Raw genomic sequence first — 21,728 nt, forward strand, 5'->3', positions numbered from 1 at the left:
TTAAATAAGCCTTAAATAAATGGAGTGATATACCATGTTCATGGGTCAGAAGACTCAATATTGTTAAGATGTCAATTCTCAGTGGAGAAATGGTAATCTTTTCAACAAATGGTGCTGAAACAATTAAATATCTATATGCAAAAAATAAACTTGCATCTAAACTGTGTAGTAAGGAATTTGGCTTCCCAAAGGAGGTCTAGCCTTTGTCCTGGCTCCTGAGGGTTAGCCTCTACATCCCTGGAATGGCCCGTGATAGAAGAGTCTTTGTAATTCATGGTGAGTCCTCTGGACCACACCTGATAATTTTTGCTAACATGATGACTCAGGGTGGGGACAGCTCCACCAGTAGTTTTAGGGGGGATGCTGGCTACACCAGAAAGACTAACCAGGTGATTAGGGGATTGGGGCTTTAAGCCAGGTCATATCACCCTGAACTTTGGGGAGGAAAAGGGGGCTGGAGATTGAGTTCAACCACGTGGGCACTGATTCAATCAACCATGCCTATAAAATGAAACCCCATAAAAATTCTGTACACCTGAAGCTCAAGTGAGCTTCCCTGATTGGCAATACTCATCAATGTGCTGGGAGGATGATGTGTTCTGACTCCACATGGAGTGGACTTGGAAGCTTTGCATTCGAGACCTTCCCAGACCTCACTTTATGCATCTCTTCTTATGTTTCCTTTACACTATAAGAGAGCTAATCATAAGTATTAGTGCTTTCCTGAGTTTTGTGAGTCATTCTAGCAAATTACTGAAATGAAGGGTGGTGGGAACCCCTGAATTTGTAGTCAGTTTGTCAGGAGTGAGGGTGGCCTGGGAATCCCTGAACTTGTGACTGGTATCTGAAGAAAGGACAGTTTTATGGAGGATTGCACGTAACCTGTAGAACCTGACCTAACTCCAGATAGAATCAGAACTGAATTGTTTGTAGTTGGAATTGGAAGTTAAAGTACATACCTAGCACCATATATAAAAAGTAATTCAAAATGGATTATAGACCTAAATGTAAAACCTAAAACTATGAAATTTTTAGAAAAAAAATAGGAGAAAACCTTTTTGACCTTGGTTTAGGTAAAGATTTATTAGATACAACATCAACAGCATGATCCATAAAAGAATTGATAAATTTGACTTCAAAAGAATTAAAAATGTTTGCACTCCAAAAGATCCTGTTAAGAGAATAACAAAGACAACCACAGACTGGGAGAACATTTGGAAATCACATATCAGATAAAGGACTTGTATAAGAATATATACGGGACTCTCAAAACCCAATAATAAGAAAGTAAACAACCACAATGAGATATCACTGCAAACATATTAGAATGGCTAAAATTATAAAGACTGACCATATTAAGTATTGGAGAAGACGTGGAAGAACTGGAACTTCATACAGTGATTGAAGGGATCTAAAATGATGTGAATACTTTGGAATACAGGTTGGCAGTTACTTAAAAAGTTAAACATATACCAACTATATTAACCAGCCATTCCACTTACAGGTATTACCTAAGAGAAATGAAAAGAATATACCCATCAGCATGGATAAACACATTGTGGAGTATTCATACAATGGAATATTTATTTGGCCAAAAAAGTAATGAAATACTGATCCATGCTACAGCATCGATGAAACTTGAAAACATTATGCTAAGTGAAAGAAGACAGTCACAAAAGGCCACATATTATATGATACCATATATGGAATACTACTCAGCAATAAAATGGCATGAAATATTGGTACATGTAACAGCATGGAAGAATCTCAAAATAATTATGCTCAGTCAAACAAACGAGACCAAAAAAGAGTGCATACTGTATGCTTCCATTTATATAAAATTCTAGAGGCTGCAAACTTATCTATAGTGACAGATCATCGGTTGCCTAGTTAAGGGGTGGTGTGAGGGAGAGATTAAAAGGAGCATGAGGAAACTTTTGGTGGTGGTGGAAATTTCACTATCTTAATTGTGCTGATGGTTTCATGACTGTACACATTTGTTAACTCGTCAAATTGTACACTGTAAATATATGCAGTTTATTGTACATTGACAAAGCTGTTTTTTTTTTTTTTTTTAAATTAATACTGTTAGCAATATGCCGGGCACTGTGGTTCTCAGAGAACACGTGCTCCCTGGGCAATCTTATTCAAGCTCACAATTACCATTCATACTCTGATGAGTCTCAAATATGCATCTCCAGCCCAGGCCACTCTGCTGAGATTCGGATCTATTAATCCAGATGCCTTATGAACATATCCACATACCTGTTCCCCGGGCACCCTACACTTACCATGCCCAATGCAGAATTCCTGGTATTCCCCCTTAAACCTGATTTTTCTCTGGTGCATCCCAGCACAATGAACGGCAACACCATCTACCCAGCTGTCAAAATGACCAAATCATAATTTAAATTTTCTTCTTTCTCCCATCCCCGGCACCCTAAAAGTATTGCAAATCAATCCACTTCTCACCAACCTCACTGACTGCACTAATCCAAACCATCCATCACTTCTGTGGCAACAACCTCCCCATCAGCCTTCTTGCCATCAAACTCACACTTACGGTGCACACACACACAAAGCAGCCAGAACTTTTAAAATAAAATACAGACATTATCTTTTCATTCCCCAGATTACAATCTTTCAGTAACTTCTCGTTCCCTTAGGCTGAAGTTCAGAGTCTAATGTGAGTTCTACACACGCAGTGGTCCTTATTCTCATCTGGACCCCCTTCTGCAATTGTCATCTCTCCACAGCTTCCCTTTTCCCTCTCTACTCTCCAGTCATGGTTAAAACTGTGGGTATTTGCAGCAGTCTGAAATGGCTTTTCAGCTCCTGTTCTGTATTCAATGAGTGGCTTCAGCAATAATGAGGTGCAGTGGTAGCAATGAAGAAGAAATAGCAAAAGTAATTTTATCAGGTTCTATTTCAGTCCTCGTATAGTCAAAGTAGGAAAAAGGAAATACAAAGATAACTTTGTAGACCAGTTTCTAACGAAGAATGCATTTTTGTGTTTTCACCAAGCCGTCAGCCACTCTGGATTTTAATATTATAGTGGGGTCATAACGAGCATTTCCTCTATTGTTGGCTTTACAGAGATGCAAAGCTGTGCTCAGGAAGCTGGGAGACTGATGAATAGTTGGTTTGATGTGTTTGAACCATTCACCACTTTGAGTTAAATGTGCATATTCTGTTCAAAATACACAATGGGGAGGGGCGGTCCCCTTTTCCCTCTCTAACTTGCGTAACATCAGGCCATGCTGCTTCAACTTGAGTATTTAGAAGTAAATGCTCCTACTGATTTCAGGGAGTCATTAATTCTCTGCTTGAAGAGCCACTGTGGAGCTTTTCATCAGCTACGTTTTTTAGCCAATACCAGTTGCTTCTGACAGCAGCGCTGGCCCTTGGGTTCCTGTACCACACACCAGACGGTATAATGGGCTCAAAAGTCCCCTTGGAAGGAATTTTACTGGGGCCTAGGAACAGATGCAAAGAAGTGGGTGATTAGTATTTCCACGTTCTGGCCATTCTGTTGACAAAGCCAACTCAGAACTCTTAGTTTTAGGGAACTTAATTGACCTTGAATGAAAATGTATATTTAAACCTGGTAGAAGAAGGTGGGTGGAGGTGAATTACAATTTCCCTTAATTACACAGTCAGCACTACCCTTTGTAATAATGAAGTTTGCTCCATTATCACTCCAGGTTTATTATTTGCTAAATAGCCTCATTGATCTTGCCTGTGTCCGTTTTCATTTTTACACACTACATTCTCTTGGAATTGAAAAGCACTGTGTCTCTGAAGATGCTCAGCTAACTTTAAGACTCAGTTTTGGAAAGGTCCTAACCTGCCTTCCAACTTGAAGCAATTAAAATTTTGCCCAAACAAACATTAGGGCAGAGACTCATCACTTGAGTATATGGTTATAACAGCATTTGGAAACTGTTTGTCCGAAAGTTCATTTACAGACCAATTTTGTAGGGTATTCAAAACTCAGGAAACTATATTCTTAACTAAAAAGAATATTCACATAATTGGGAACGTGAAAATTCATTATTCAGTGGGTTCAGGATTATTCAATATAATAGATATATTTATTTTTCTGGAAAGCGCTACAATTCCATTAAACTATTATTGAAGATTCCAAATACTGAACTTACAGCAAAATAATAATGTGTGGAGAAAGGGGATGGGAAAGGGAGGAACAAAGGGGAAAAGCTATGAAGCAATTCCCACTCGAATTAAGATAAATGCAAGTTGGAACGGCAAGGCATTTTGGGGCGGAGAGGGGTGCTAATTTCATTCCATTCGTCAACAATTCCCTGCTGTATGAAAAAAAGAAGGGAAATTAAAAATCCTAAACTCGTGACGGAGGTGTCAAAGACTGGAAGCTCTAAAACCCTGAATCTCCAAACCTCAAATAGCACAGCACAAAAAAAAAATAGCAAGTGTGGTACATTTGCTATTTATGGACTCAAATGCAATATATAGAATAAGGTAGGAAAAATGTTTAAACCATTATAATGCTTGAGAGTTACAGTGCTCTTCATCTCCTATTGATTAACATTTTAACCATTTCAGTAAGCACTAAAGTCAACCAATAGACTTTTATCCACGTTGTTTTTAAAGTGTTAGGTTCAAACAGTTAGGTTAAAAAGGATAAAAAGGCAAAAAAAAAAAAAAAGAAAAAAACTACTGCAAATTAGTTACCTGCTGACAACATCCATACTTCATCACAGCAACTCAGCAAACAATTTTATGTGAACTTCAACAGCGTTTAATCAGTTTCTTAGGAAAAGATTTGATTTGGGCTTTCAAATGACTTTATCAATCATTCCCACAGTTTCAGGAATACTAAAAATCAACCAGTTCTTGGTATGAAAGATTTGCCTGTATTAACCTTCAACTCACCCAGACATCCACAGGCAGCACTTGCTTTTCAGTCAAAAGGAGAAAATGCTAGCAGCTAGAAATATAAGTATATGCAAGGGTTGTGAAACTTTAAAAAAAAAGAGTCACCTGGAATAATGACAATAATTGGGGTTTCTCTTTTTCAGAAGGAAGAGGCAGAAAACTATAGCTGTCCTCCCACCTCCCCCAAAGATTTGAGTCACAGCGTTTATTTGTGCTAAAAACCAGAGTTATCTTCTGCTTGAAATCTAAGCAGAACACATGAGCGTTTCTGGACCACCTAGGACCAAGGGGAGCTGGGAGATTTCCAGATGGATTGTAAGACAATTCATTGATATTTACATAACAGGAATAAATGTTTTTCCTCAGATAGCATTTCCCTTCAGTGCCTTGAGACCACCAGCAAAAGAGAGGTACATGAATTCTATTACACTAATAGTCTTTGTTTTTATGGCCTTGGCATTTATTAACTAGTGGGAGCTGTTTATTGGGTCATAAACTTTACTAATGGGGATATTATCTCTAAATTATAAATCTCTTTCAGTATATGGGTTAGTTATAAAAAGAATTTAAAGTGTCTGTATGGCTGCAATGTATCATGTTTATCGGCATGATTCCTGTAACAGCCATTCAATTGCTAATTGTGGGCTTGAACTGCGAACAAACAGGGCAGTAACCCGCATCTATGGAATAGAATGAGCAGTTGTCACACCATGAACTCAGGAGAACATCATTGGTTTGCTTCTTTTCTTTTTCTCCTCCCACTTCTCTAACGAACTATATTACAAGCCTGTACAAGAGCTAAATTATCTACGTACTTAAAATCTTGAAGGAAAGACAACTGACTGAGGAGTTGAATAGGTAAGTGACAAATCTGTCAGATTGAAAAGTTACAGTTAAGTGTTATCCTTCTAAAAGCTTGCTCTCTGGAGAATGGAAAATCTTAAAGTGACAAAATGGCTTGGCACTGTCAGTTGCCTTAAAAATAAAAAAACCTGGGACAAATATCAAGTAGTTGAAATTAGATTTGATGGGTAGATGGTTCTAGTACAGAAATTGAGTATACAGGTTTATTGGAAAGTCCTATGGTGTCTATTTTCACAATGGCACATGTAGAATTATCCTAGGTCTATAGGTAGAAATAGTTTATTTAACTTCAATTTAAAAAAAATGAAAGAGCCATTGTTGTTGAGCAAATTGGTACATTTGAGTGCCAAGAAGCCAGCTCATTTCTAGGCAAAATGCTGCTGCATATGTGGAATGAAAGAATAATGAGACTGAAAGGGCCCTTGAGATGTGCAGTTACTCTTTCTTTCTTCAGAGCAATCCCTGAGAGGTAAAAGGCACAGTCCATTCTTGATAGGCTTCCATTGTCTCTGAGAACACCAGACAACTGGATTTATAATATATAAGACCCAACACCAAAGAATGGGGCAGACTGGAATAGACTTTTTACATTGAATTCCCAGAGGCCCAGGGTTATGGGTTTTAATCAAATGTGTACTATAAGCCAAAAGTTTTACTGAGACTCATGATGTTTAGGCCTAGAAGAAAAATTAAAAATAGATCTAGAGAAATCCAGGGGAAAAAAATCTTGCAGTTAATTTTTTTTTTTAAACCTCTGGGGTATGTGTGTGCGTATGTGTATATGTGCGTGAATGAGCAAAAAAATAATTTCTCAAAATCTTCAACATTCATATCCCTAAATATTTTAGACATAATACATTTTTGGTCATACTATAATATATACATACATATATTCCTAAGCTAACAATTCTTAAGATATAAAAAGGGCATTAAAAATATAAGCAAATTCCCCAAATTTTCGTATGTGTGCGTGTCAGAGCGGTAGGGGTACTTTTACTTCCCATAGCTTTGCTAATTTCATAAAATAAATATCTCTACTCTAGAGAGAAGTTTCAGGTGGGTTGCTTCAAGACTCAATTATATAAGTAATAAACATGTGCCAAAAAGATTTCAACAAAATGTTTAATAAAATCACAACTTATTGCTCTGATTTAATTTGATTTTATACTGTCATGTATAGCCATCAAAATTCAGTTTATTTTCATATTGGAATGAATCAAATTTTGTTGAATGGAAAATTATCATAAGATTCTTTGGTGTAAATAAATCAAACATATAATAAAAATGTTCAGCCTTTCTTTAAATGGCATTTTTAATAGTGCCAGTACATCAGCAATATTATGTGATGTTCTGAAAAGGCAAGTGACAAAAAATTGTCATTTATGGATTTCAATTCAATACAATCCATGTTTCTTTTTTTAAAAATTGAAATATCTACTGAAATAAACTTGGCAAAATTAGAGCAGTCAGTCAAAGAGAGTTGACCCAATCTGGCATAGTTACTCTTCTTCTAAGCCAAAAACGTCCTTTAAAAGAGGTAAGTAGTTAATGAATCTCACAGGAATAGGTGATGGGCTCCCCATCCACACATCTTCACATGTCTAGAAAACACAAAGATTTATATAATTAGAACCATATTGCAAAGCGCAGTATATTAAATGCAACATCAAATTGTTCCTTATCTTTATATAAGCCGTTAGTAAATAGCTTATTTTCAAAGCTGATATTTCTACCACCCACTTCAGGATCATAAGGACTTTGTGGTAGATCAGATTCTCGTTCTTGATTCTTGACTCCTTTCCTGGGTTAGAATTATACAGCCAGGCTCTTTGCCATATGACTTTGTGGTACCTCCCACTGGAGCAGGAGGGGTATATTTTCCTGCCCCTTTGCTATGGGTTTGGCCTCATGAATGGTTTTGGCCAATGTAATGTTAGCAGATGTAACGTGAACAGAGGCTTGTATGTGCTGGCATGATTTGGCTTGGCCTGTGGCCTCTGCCATCACCAGGAGAAGAACATGACCCAGCATGGTGCTGGTGCCGTAAGGACACAGCTGGAGCAGACCAGGTCCAACTTGCTGCCTGGAGCCAAGACCAGCTGAATCCAGCCAAGTGCAGCTCACCTAAATGCCCATGAACAAGAAAAATAAGTGTTATTTTCATGAACCACTGAAATTTTGGGGGCTGTTTGTTATGCAGCATTATTGTAGCTATAGCTTCTCTTATACTTTATTAAAAACTCAAATTTGAGAATACAAATTGGTAGCTATACTGGCTGCTTGATTACTGTTTCTTCATTCTAACAATGAAAAGAGCACTGGATCACTCATAGCATGCTCTTGGGGATAATTTAAGAATAAGCTCACATATGTATGTGTACATATTATATATATGCTATTTATACACACATTTTATATATGCCACAATGGTCAATTAATATTTATATCAATTGGGAGCAGAGTCCATAACTGTGGTTGCTTACATTTATATTGCCAAGGTAATTGATTTATATAAGAGTTTCTATTTCTACTAGTGTTACATTAGTATCCAGAGTCACAGGGTGTCACACAAACACAGGTAAAGGCTCAATAATTCTATATAATGAAATTCTAGAAGCAACCAGAGGAAGTGATGCTTCAGGTGGGCCTTATAGAATGGTAGCAGTTTGGCAGATGGCTCAAGTGGTGAAGGGTGTCCTAGGCATAAGGAACAGCATAAACAAAGGCCTGGAGACTACAGATCTGATTTCAAGAAAGGGTGAGTAGTCCAGTGAGTAGTCTGGGACACATGGTAGAAAGTGGCAGGGGAGGTGGTTGTAAGGAAAGGCTGAGACCAAACTTTGGGCCTTCTCTGCTAGTTTATACTTTATGTTGTGGGTTAGGGAAGGCCACTGGTGGATCTCAGTCAGAGGAATGGCAAAAATCTGATCAGAAATTAAATAAATAATTTGATGGCAAGATGAAGAATGAATTGAAGTAGGAAGATCAATTTGGAGGGCACTGCAAGCATCCTGGAGAGAGACTATGGCACAAACAGGGCAGCAGAAGCTGGGATGGAGAACAAGGAGCTACATCTGAAAGATGATGCTGCAGTAGAACTACACTACCTTGAGGTAATTGATTGGAGATGGTGATTAAAAAAAAAGTGGCAAGGTTGGCTCTAAGACTTTCAATTTAGTAATAAAGTAGATGTAGATGTAGAGTAGAGTAGAGTAGATATCATAAGCAAAATAAGGAAAGTAGGAAAAAAATTGGGGTGGGGAAATAGAGATTGGAAGGAGGGATGTTCATTTCTGGACATCTTGGTGTTTGAAGTGAAGATCCTGGTAAACACCTAGAAATATGGTTCTGTACAGCACAGGACTAGAGTTTGGAACTCTGCAAAGACATGGAAGCCATTGGAATATGGGTGATGTGGAAAACTATGGGGATCAATAACACTGATGCAGAATCAGAAGAGTACAAAATACTGCCATCTCTAAATAAGGCATAAATCCTTAATCTAAGAGATGACCCATTATGATGAACTGGCTGCAGATCTTTGCAGGGTTATAGAAAGTTTAAAACACCTGGTAACAATAATAATGGTAATAGTAATTGTACTGAATATTTATGATATGATAGGTACTCTTTTTAAAGTGTTTTACAGCCATTATGTTTAAGCAACACAGAAAACCCTAAGAAGTAGGTACTATTATGATATCTATTTACGGAAAAGGAAAAAGAAGCATAGAAGTGTTAAGTGGCTTGTCTGAAGTCAAAACGCCAGTAAGTGGAGGAGCCTGGACTGCAAGCCCTGCGGTGGGGCTCCAGAGCTATGCTTTCCTGCTGGGCTATTTTCCAAAACTGAGCAGAGGAGTGGTCTATTCACAAGCTGCTGGCTCCCATCCTACAACTGCTCCTATCATTTTCAACAGGAAAAGTTAAGTAGAAAACAAAGTGGCTCTTGAAGTGACACTACCCTTCCCTTTCAAGAATGCCTCCCGTTGGAGGTTGACTGGGAGCCAGCAACTGGCCATGTAAAGAAGGAAGTGACTGCGTAGATGCATGATGGCTAAACCGAATCCTAGGGGGTGTTTTGTGCAGCTCACACCACGTGGAAGTTTGTGAAATGTCCTTCTGTACACCAAAAATTAGTAAATCATTGTAAATATCTTAAATGATATATTTCAATCAATGGAGGCTGAGACCAAAAGTCATTCAACTCCACTATTCAACAGATCCTCAAACATTTTGTTACAACACTTAAAGCATTTTTTCTCTTAAGTAGTGTTCTAAAATTCTATCATGTTATAGATAAATAGTACAAATATATGCATTCAAAATCACTATTCCATGGTAGGTATTCTTAAATAAAAGTTTTCAGCACAAAAAGAAGAAAACACATTATGTGATTCACATAATTATAATTGAATTATTCAGGGAATGTATTATTAACAGGTCAGTACTAGATCTTTCCTCATAGCTTATTAGGTAGCAAAAGTCATTTTTTTTTTTTGAGCAAGGAACCATGATTTAAATTCTAATAATAAAAGAGAAAGAAATAAAATAACTTACACTGGAATAATGATACTCAAGAATTTGGAGATGAGAATCAAATTTATTAGCAACAAGCCAGATGTGGGCAAAACGACACTTAAGTAAATACTTTGAGATTTGAAATTAAGGATAACTGAAGAAGAAAAGATAAAAATAGCCCATTTCCTTAAATCCTGATCACCTTAAACCCTGAGATTCCCACAAAGCTTTCCCGACTCCCTTAGACCCACTCTGCTCTCTTTCTAGTATCAATATCACATCCCTTGATTATATTTTATACATTGTCACTGATCTCTAGGTTCCAGGAGGGATTGACTTTTTGTGTCCAAATACCTGATAAATGCCACAGGCATATTTGCAGTCCTTGAGGAACCCAAGGTCCATCCATTGCTTCCCCCTCCAATTTTAAAGATTTTCACAGGTACTAGCTTAAAGTGGACAGACAGGAATCAAATGCAGGATTCAAAGGAGGGTAGGCTCAGGGGAGAGGGGATATCAATAAAGCAGAGGGCAAGGTATCTTCTTCATAATTTTGCCTATAACTGGGTCTATTTAAAGGAATCACATGGCTGATCCCTTTGAAAAAAATCAAGTTTTTTTTTGGTGACATGAGAAATACCCATATTATCCCTGTTCGATTTTTCTGAAAAATCTGTAAATGATCCAAATGTTAAAAAATATTTAGGAAAATTCATGTGGTGCATTAAAATATTCTTTGTCTTCATTGACCTTTTATTCAGCCTACACTACAAAATGCAAAGCAAACTTCAGATATTATTGTTTTCCCAGCACTGCATATAAGATTTAAGTGGAAATAATGGCATGGCAGTTTTACAACAGGAATGTTCAGCCACTGTAGCTATGGCTCCCATTCCAGATGAGGACAAGCCTGCTTGTGTCTCTGTAAAGCAGCTCCCTGGCAGGGCATACTTTGAATTTTAAATATCATGTGTAGCAAGCTCTTCCAGTGCCACCCCAACCCCGATGCCCTGGCTCTTTCCACTTCAGCACACACCAGCCTGACTTCTCATCCGCAGCCAGCACCTGTGTTCCTTGCTGAGACCTTTACTTTGGTTCCTAAGGCCCGCTTTGGTGGCCCTTATGGCAAGCCACAAGTGCCTGGGAGTTAATTCCTTGCCCCCACTTTAGAAGCAGCCCTCAACCAATGAATGACAGGAGTTGATGGATGACTACTGCAGCCTCCTTGCACTTTGGGTGGGATAACTCTGAAGTATGTGTTGGCCATTGGATCCCGGTGGTGGTGGGGTTAAGCTGCAGTCATCCACATTTGTAACTGGTTTGATAACAAGCCCTTTATTAGCTTCCTTCCCTTCCTTTTCTCTCCCCCACACTCCCTTTACTGGGTTTTCTTCACTTCTCCCCGAAAACTATTTACATTCCTTGTCTCCAAGTCTGCTTCTAAGGTAAGTAAAACTGAGACACTATGTAATTTTGCATTTATCAAAATTAAGAAAATGCCTATAAAGGCCACAGAACACCCTAGAACAAAACTACTTCCTGGCAAACTGTGGATAGATGAGGAGTCTCCAACGTGACTTCCTGATAACTCAAGAGACAGTGCCAAAATCTCAAAACAAAATAAAATTTTATCTGGAGCATAAACAATATCTGCCACATACCATTTTCTGGAAGAAAGAGGGACTATGAAATGCACAGTGAAATTCAACAATACAAAATTATGATTTTAACATGGCTGGGAACAGTATCTCCAAAAGGGTCTAAGAACACCTTCCAAGCTGGTTGTCACCAGAGCTACTTAAGATGTCAAACAAGTTGGCAATAAATTACTTGTTCATCAATAGTGAAAAAATGCAGCTGCTGTTCTATAAAAATCTCACTTCCTTGAAATGGGATGTGAAGATAGCACTGGATGGAAACCCAGTAAATAGGAGCAGTCCAGTCAGAATAGTAAAGCTGTGTGTGAGTTAATGGGTCCTGGATTTATTTACTTTGACATTTTTAAAAGGAAATTTAATTGGATTATGTCTCCTTCTAGTTTAAAATTTTCTACTGTAGAACCGGCCACTAGATGCATGAGGGGAAAAGATCAAGAGCCAATTAAATTCCATGCTTCACTGAAACAAGGTTATTTTTATTCCTCACAAATATAAGACTGATAGAGTAATGTTAGTGATTTCACCATGTTACTCCCCCTCCACTTGCTCAGAAAAGGAATTTTCAGTGGAAAATATCTGAATTTGTAGAAATGCCCATTAGTGAGCATAGAACTGAAACTGTGGTTTTCTTCCTTGCAGTAAGATTTTCTTCCTTCTAATAAGGTTGACATGACCTTAGAAATAATTAAATTAGGTTGTCAAAACATAATCTTAAATAGTTGCGAACATAATAATAAAAACTCTTAAATTTCAGCAAATAGAAATTAATTTTAGGAAGAGAATTTTGTAAATACTTCTTGAGCTAATCAAAAGCATTTTGATAACATAAGAAAAAGCTCAAATATGAAACCATGAGATTTGCTTATATTCCTATCCATTTCTGTCTTTATGGTGATCCCAATATTACACAATCATTTCCCTTTGCCCTAGACAAAGCCACCATCACTAAGTAGTATTGTCATCTGGGTGTGAGGGTAGCTAAAAGACAGGTATAGTTTCTAAACATGAAACCTTTCCTTGAAACTGCACTGTGGTACAAGTGAAGTTTTCAAGGAGATGTGAAATTTTTTTAAGCTTCAGTGGTAGGCTTATAGGTACAATTCAAGTCAATATCATCCAACATTCTAAATCAAAGTGGATTCCAGCAGTATCATTTCCTATAAGTTATTGCTTTGTGTTGGGTTACTGCTAGGTGTTTACCTGTTATCCTTTAAATCTAATTCTAATTATTAATAACCTTTTTATTTCAACTGTTACATTCAACCACAAAGATTAGAAATAACTTTGCTTATTTAAAGAGTTGGCGCTAGTCCCTAACTATCTAATCCTTACCTTAAGAATGTCTGAGTCTCCACATTCTATCTCTAAATTGGGAATGATACTCTCTCAAGGTTGTTGGGACAATAATATGTCACAGGGTATTCCATCATCTAAATACTGAAAGAGATCCTCAACAAGTGGGGTATCCAAAGCTTATCCCAGGGTGCACCCAACTGCCCCCACTTCCCACTGCCCTAGGCTATATATCATCCTGTTGTGACAAGAGAGTGCTTTAGAGCCCGTTGCTAATGCTTCTGCAGTTATAGTGCTCGTAAAATGAAGCTACATCCAATTTTTCTCAGAAATGTCAAAAGATAAGACGTCAGTCACACAGTGTAAGTTATAAAGTTTATTTGAGAACCGATTTAGTGTTATCTTTTTCAAAACATGACTTCTGAGATTAACCAGACAGGCTCTAAACAGCGGGACCTCCTTTGCCAGTTTTACAGCTACCATCTGTGAGCAAACACAATAGGATGGAAATGGGGTCTCCAGGACTTGACAGCGCCAGGGCAACATGCTGAGACCATAGACAGTCACATAATGGGTGAGAGTTAAATTATAGCCCCAATGGCTGGCTGGCTCACCATGGGCACCTGTGGCGCCAGGCCAAGGGATGGCCAAGGGAGTCCCCAGAGAATTCAGGCTATAGGCCATAGTCAATGGTCACGATAGGTGACAATCTGCTTACATATGTCCACGTAGGAAAAACCTCTCTCACCAAAGGGTGACAGGACTAATGAAAGCTAGAGTAGCTGCCACCATAGTCCTCTTTAAAAATTTTGTTTGCTTATTGTTGGACCCCACTCCTTTTAGCTGAGGACACCTGACCATCATGCATAGGGGAGCAACATGTGAGTCCAGGAACCAGTCCTGACATGTACCAGCCCGAGCCCCAGGAGCTGTTAGCCTGGAGCTGGCTTTATGCCCTGTCTGTGGGGCTTCTTCTCTTGAGCCCGTCTTTGTTCTGGTAACACACTGTGCTGGGTTATTCTCCATTTGCCTTCAAGATCCATTCTCTGCCCTTTTCACCCTGTGCTCTGCCCTGAGCGGCTGGCCTTTGTGGATTGCATCATTCCCCAAGCCTCCTTCTTTCTGGCTTCGGGGTGGGTACAGCCCATGGGGAGCAGCAGCAGGAGATGGAAAAGCAGGAGGAGCCAGGGGTCAGGGTATTGATTCCACTCCCCCTCTCCCTGCTCCCTCCTGCTGGGCCATGGTTTAGCAGTGGCCATAGCAGCTACATTCTCTACCTGCTGCCACAGCTCCAGCTCCCCTGTGCTCCAATAACACTGGTCCCTCCTGCCACATCAAGTCTAGGAACGGTAAAGGCTTCTCACTCTTGGTAGTCCCTGAGTATTCTACCCCTTTACTGGTTCCCTTTACCCTACCCACATGGCTGTAAATAGCCCCTTCATTCAATCCACCTCCATGACCCCTTTAAGTGTGCTATGTGTTTCCTGTTGGAGCCTCACTGGTATAGGGACTCATCCTGCTTGTCCCCTTGGCAAGACTGAAGTTCAAGTCTGTTGATTGATTCCCTCTGATGGCTGCATGTTGCTGACTTCTGGATTCTCCATCACTGTGCTCCCTGCTTTGGAAGGATGCCCTACTGGAACTCCCTGATGCCTTGCCCTTCCAATCCCACATCTGTGTACCAAACCACCCCTCTACTCAGCCTCTAGTGGGGTGAAGCTGGTGGTCTGGTTCCTGGTTTAGGGCGCCTCCCCATCCTCCCCATATACTACAGTTAATCGGGCTAGACCTGGAAGGGGTCCCAAAGCCCCAACCATGACATCCATCCAATCCATTAACATTGATGCAAACAGTATTTGTGCCAAATCTAGTACTAAGGGCTGCTCAGCTTTAATCAGTCACAAAGTCCATTTTCATTTCTCAGTAAGATCACTGGATGGGGGAAGAGATCCTGCTGAGGACAGTATTCAGCCCAGGAGTAAAGATATCCAGGTTCTGACTGGTGGCCGGTGCTGGTGAATTCTAGAGATCTGTCCATACCATCTCTGGATCTTTGGCCAGAGTGAACCCATTTAGCTCATCCACTGGAGGAAGCATGAGCAGTCCAACCCTGGCCTTTACCTGGGCCACGCTTCTACACACGAACTCAGCCTGCCATTCCTTGCTCTGGACAGAACTTTACTCTTATCCCATCACACTTTTTTGGCAGGGTGTGGGGTGGTCCAACATGGAGGACCTCTTTCTGAAACTCCACATATGACTCTTGGCAATGGCAGACTCCTTCAATATTGGGCAACCTCCAAAGCTCTAGAGGTTTTCTCTGGCAACTGGGCCCCAGAGACCTACACATCCAAACTCCTCAGTGGCCTCTTCTGGTATAACCACTCTCCTATCAGCTCCCTGCCAGGGGTGAAAAATCAGGCAATAGATGAGGGGCAGGGGTGGGGAGGCAACTGCAGCCACACAGCCAGGCCCCCAGGTCCCACCAAGAGCAATCACCAGGGACTTCAAGAATAGATGGTTGCTAAGCTCTGTGATGGATGCTGTGATGACCAGAATCCCCTTGAGGAAGGGTTTGGTGCTCCAGCTGTAGGAATGCTATAGGCAGGAAGTCTTTAGCTGACAGCTCCTTCAGGGTCTCCTCAGCTACAGAGCTGTCTCGGCTGCTAAGAGCCACCTTACCCAAGGTCATACCCCTTCCTGGACCAACTCACAGCCAATGACTGATTATGTGGAGGTCAGGCTGTTTTTACACAACTCAGGACAACTCCAAAGGGCCATTCGAGCTCCACAGTGCCCTGTGAGTCAGCCAAGGCTGTCTGTGCGCCTGCATCACAGTTCAAATTCTCCCTCTGCCCACTCCTGCTTCTGTCTCCTCCTTTCCACAGGCGTTGAGCCCAAGGACACTCCCTAATAAACATTCTGCACATTAGACTCCATCTGCTTCCTGTAGAAACCAATGTGAGACAAACTCTGACCTCAAAGTGTCTCACTATATTATTAGATAGTAACATTTAAGCACACTTACATGATTTAATATATATACTTTTCACTATTGATTCTATTGTATGAATTATGCAATATTATGCCCAACCCATTCACACTAAATATTTTCACATGAAATTACAGATCACTGGTAACATTCCCAAACTATCATATCCTCTTTATGAAACAATGACAGGCTTCAGAGTACCAGAATGCTGTGCCTCTTTGGAATCTGGTTAAGTTCTCATTATTGGTGATGTTGTTCTTTTTTTCAACTGGCCAAAAAGGGATGATCCCTTCCAAGTTTCTTCTGAAGACTGAAATATTTCTAAGCTTGGTCAGCAGAACTGATAAGAGATGCTATGAGTAAAGTCCTTCTCATCCTAAATGAATAAGAATCGGAAGAGCCTACCGCTAAAGCACAGGCTCTTTCGGATGTTACATTCCTGGTCTGTCAATGTTTAACTCCTACCTTTAAGGATAGAATCACTAATCTTACCATTGGAAGGGACTGCTCAAGGCCCAGGCCCCTGACTTGAAGATGATAAGACATCTCCATTTTACAAACAATAGTGGCAGCTCACATTTAAGCCCTTACTAAGGGACAGGTATTGTGATGAGTGCCTCACAGTATATTGAATCACTGAATCTTCACAAGAATTTTCATGGAAGTATTACTGTTAGTACTATTATTAGTATTCTGGGCCAGGCAAGCATTGTTCTAAGCCATTGACACACATTAGCTCATTTAACTGAGATGGGGAAACCTGAAAGTTTGAGTAATTTGTACAGTTACCCAATTAGTCAATTGTAAAGCTGTGGATTTGAACCCAGGACTCTGTTTTTTGGGATCTTCTGCCCTACACACCTGAGGTCTATGACGCTGTAACTGTCCCAGGTGACAGAGGTGGTAAGTGATGGAACTCAGGGTGGGGCAAAGGGAGGGTGGTTCTTTTGCCTTTCCATGCAGTGACTCTTCAAGTGTGGGTGATAATCCTTTGGAGAGATCATGAAATCAAGTTAATGTGTAATGCACAACATTCAAAAGAGAGAGAGAAAGAAAGACAGTGGAGGGAGAGAAAAGAAAAGACAAGAAAGGAAGAGGAAAAGAAAAGGTCACAATGCACCATATGTAGTTAGAATATTGTTCCATGAATCTTTTGTTCCATTATATATGTGTATGCTTGATGGCTATGATAAAATGTATTTCTTAATGTGGGTTGTAGTACTGAGATTATTATTAAATGTTATTTAAGCTCAGTCATCAGGAAAATAAGAATTAAAGTAGTAAGATATCACTTTTCACATTTTTCATTTAATATTATAAATGAAACTTAAGAGTAATAAACTTAATAGTAATATACAGTGCCAACAAAGTTGCAGTAAAAGGGACTTTCCTCTGCTACTTATGGGAATGTGAGTTGCTAAAGCCTTTTTGGGAGAGAGAGATTGGCAATCATCTATTATATTTAAAATATATATACCCTTTGACCAAGAAATTCTACTTTGGATAATCTTTCCTATAGAGAAAAAAGAACAGGAAGACTATATCCCAAATAACCTATAAAATATTTACTGTAGCATATTTTCAGAAGTAAAAATGTAGAAAGAACCTGAATACCTATCAATAGACAAATGGATGAATAAAGTATTGTATATCCACACTATAGCTATTAAGGAATGACTTAGGCCTATACATTTTAAACTAGAGGAATTTTCCATAATGTACTATTAACTAAGACTGCAGATAAATGCATGTAGTCTGATCATATTTTTGTACAATAAATGATGAAAACCCCACATATAGGTAAATACACACTGGTATAGGATTCTATGAGTATGGAGAAAAGTTAACACCAGATGGTTAACACCAATGAACACTGAATACCTTTGAGTGCTGGACTGGGTGGAATGGAAAAAGAGAGAGAGAAGAAGAAAGTAAGGTCAGGGAAACAAAGTCTGTTGCTAAATGGAAAAAATAAGCATGTGTGTCATTCAAGATTGATGGAAAATAGAGGACATGTGCAAACTGCAATTTGAGAAGAGGTTAATAGAGTGACTATAGTTTTGTGGGAAGTGTTCAGGAAAGTCAACAGGGAGTCCTGCAGTTCCTCAGGACTTGTAACAGCAGGGAGCAATCACCACTGTCTGGGTCTGAAGGGGCAAAGGGGTCACAGTGGTTTCCAGAACCTGGAGTGGGAAACTGTATGGAGAGGACCTGCAAACAGGAGCTATGGACTTTGGTAGGAGGAGGCAGTCAATCTATATGACTGGCCGGGAGAGAGACGACTTCTCTTTCCTCTCACCCTCTCCATCCCTGCTGGTGCATCCCACTGGCCAGCCCAACTGGAGGCCAGAAGACAAGGGAACCCACTGATGCAGCCCACAGAGGTCAGCCTCTTAGGACTCATAGCAGGGTAGAGAGGGGTGGAAGGCAGTCCTAATGGGACAGACGGGTGGTACCCAACACAAAATACTACAACATTAAATGAAAAAGCAGAATATAAAACTCCATCTACCATTTTACTTTCTATACACACACATATGTATAATTAAATATTCATATGGCTAAGAATTAAAAGTTTACCTTGGCAAATGAAAGTACTGATTCATTTTTGTGATGGTATCTTGGATTTTGGTTAATTAAATCCAGAAACTTCTATAATGATTATTTTTAAAAGACAGACTTTTTTTCTTTTTTATTCTTTAACATAAAAGAGACTTAAATGTCTGACTCGACCATACCTTTGCTATTTCTCTACTTTCCTCATGTCTAAAATGGGAAAAATAAAAGTATCTGCTTCATAGGGTTGCTATGAGGATTAAGTAAGCTAATATAGTTTGAGGTTTTAGAACAGTGCTTGGCACATAGTCAATGCTTTAAGTGCTTGCTACTATTACAGTGAAGATGGGACTTCAAGTTTCCTAATGGGTCTGTCTGTCTCCATCCCACCTCTCCAATCCACCCATAACCCAGCCAGAAGAAGCCCCTAAAGGGCATGACTGATGGTGTCACTCTCTTAAAATTTGTCAGTGTTCTCCAGACTTTTCAGGACAATAGTCAAACAGAGTGCCTTTTATGGCCTCACCCTTGCAGCTCTCTTCAGCTTCATCTTCCTCTACACGTGCCTTCACTCCAGTCACACCAACTCCTTCTAATTCTCCACATGCACCATGGCTGTTCCATACCCCAGACTCTCTGTTGGGAATGTCTTTTCCATAGTATTTCACTTTCCTACATTGCTAACTCTTACTATTCATCATTCAAATTTCAAGGGTCATCTTCTGTGAGATTACTTCCTAACACCCCAGTCTGATTTAGAAGCAGCTTTCTCCTTTTCCCATAGCATCCCATGCAGGCTCTATCACCCCATACTCCAAATCATGAGTGTATCAATTCTCCCATGAGCAGTGGGCAAAGGCAGTGATAATGAACTTTGTCTCTGGACCCTGCACAAAACAGACTCTTCTGAGAGTGGATACTCAATCATGATTTGACTGAGGATTAAATTGATAAATTAACGACTTAAGTAACTGACCCCAAGTCACTCAGCTGAAGAAGTGGCAGAGCCAGAATTCAACCCCAGCTCTGTTTGTTGGCCACTGCTGTCTCCCAACCATCTTGAAATTCTAAGGCTGCCCCTGACACTCCAGAGTAGCTGCATGCCTGAGGAAACTCCCTAGGGGTAGCAGACCAGTTCAGGCCAGAAAGAGCTGGTCAACAAAGACCAAGAGGAATAAATGCCTTCTTTCTGGGAGTATCAACCACATGACATTTGCTTTATCAAGGGACTTTCCCAAGAAACTCAATTTCTGGAGCATGTTAAAATACAAACAAACCACCACCCACCCACCCACTCCTTAAAGACAATTGGTCCAAAGAAATCTTAGAGAATTCAGACAATTCCACAACGTTGAGAGCACCATTTGATCTCATGAACTTTGTTTTCCCTAACCAAGCATTTTCTACTGATTTTTTTATTTTGAATTTGGCTCCACTGTGAAATGTGCATCCCTGTACTATATGGCTTCATCCATAGCAAACCTGTGTACGTAGCCACAGATACACTGGGGAATCTTGACATATGCACCATTTGAGAGTTGCTCTTTGTGGCTTATGATGATGTTACCAGAATCCCTTGAAAACAGTGTTTATATCTATTTATAACTGTAGCCTATTATCCTATTTTCCATATAATTGGACGCGAGTGAGGTTGAAAAAAAAATTCAGCTGCATAAGAAAAGTCCTGCTCTTATAGGGCAGATGTTTGCTCAGCATGGAAAGTGAATTAGCCTTTAACATAAATACCCAGAAACACATAAATATTCTTTTCAAAAGCACTGGTGTTAATATTTTATACTGGAGAATAATTTTAAGATAAAGGATATTAAAAATGCAAGGGAGGTAGCCACAACTGACTTTTAAAATAGATATTAATTTTTACCTCAGTGTTGTACAATATTGATTCCATTTCAGGCATTGGATTTGTTCTCCAGTTCAGGGCAGAGAAAAATAATTCATAATTTATTTGTTCTTCACTGTCTGCAAACCTGAAAATGAAATTATAATATATGATTTGACTTGACTCAATCCGCAGAATTCAAGAGCAAAATGTCAGTTTCAATTTTACCATGAAAACATAAATATCAGGCACGGCTTCAACAGCCGATATTTTTCTTACTTATTAGTTTATTACCCAGTTTGGACCCTCTAGGATGTAAACTCTTTGAAAGTAGGCATATCACCCATCTAATTCACCAAAGTATCCCCAGCACCCAGATCACTAGTAAGTGTTCAGTAAATATTTGTTCCAGTTGCAATAGAAAAAATTAGCTTATTCAGTAACTAAGCCCATCTCTATATTTTGTTAAGAATATGTGAAAGTCCTTTTAGCTTAATATAGTTGGTATTATATGTCAGTAAAATAAAATGTCTTTATCTTTCTTGAATTGCATGCCTTTTTAATCTTTAAGGTAAGCCTAGATACATTTTGTCTACTAAGATATTTTTAGGAAAAAAAATAAAAGGCATCTTTATTGTTTATTATATAGCCATTAAAAGGGGTTTTTTAGAATCATATTTGCTGCCAGGAAATATTTCATGATGCGTTGTTGAGTGGAAAGAAGGTCATAAAATAGTATGTAGAGTTATGATTCCACTTCTCTCTAGGTTTAGATTTATATTAAAAGGCAGAGTGAAAAGTCTAGCGAGCAATAAACTTGAGTATGAAGAGCAGTTATCTCTGAGAAGACTGATTATGAGTTATGCTTTCTTCCTTGGACTTTTCTGTCTAATCTGAATTGTAAATTTATAGTAAGAAAATATTAAGCCTATTTTCATCTTGGAAAAAAGTTAACAAATGATAATCTTCCACCATAAAACTATGTATGTCAAAACTAACAAGTTTCTTTGAACATTATTTCCTAATTATGGACTTTGGCTTAAATTCATTCTTAACCGTAATGGAGTTCGGCCGTTAAGATACAATAATTTCA

General features: G+C 39.2%; 1 protein-coding gene across 4 annotated transcripts in view; it reads right to left on the reverse strand.

The window, feature by feature from the left end:
• Positions 1-4,761: 4,761 nt before the first annotated feature.
• Positions 4,762-21,728, reverse strand: part of EFHC2 (EF-hand domain containing 2) — a 343,223-nt gene continuing 326,256 nt past the window's right edge. For all 4 annotated transcript variants that reach the window (XM_037822347.1, XM_037822348.1, XM_037822346.1 and 1 more), the window contains 2 exons: positions 20,678-20,783; positions 4,762-7,379 (listed from right to left, as the gene is read on the reverse strand). In XM_037822347.1, the coding sequence (XP_037678275.1) occupies positions 7,278-7,379; positions 20,678-20,783 (208 nt within the window). In that variant the 3' untranslated portion in view covers positions 4,762-7,277. The remainder of the gene's footprint in view (positions 7,380-20,677; positions 20,784-21,728) is intronic.

Source organism: Choloepus didactylus, chromosome X (assembly GCF_015220235.1).
Source record: "Choloepus didactylus isolate mChoDid1 chromosome X, mChoDid1.pri, whole genome shotgun sequence".
Taxonomy (NCBI): Eukaryota; Metazoa; Chordata; class Mammalia; order Pilosa; family Megalonychidae; genus Choloepus; species Choloepus didactylus.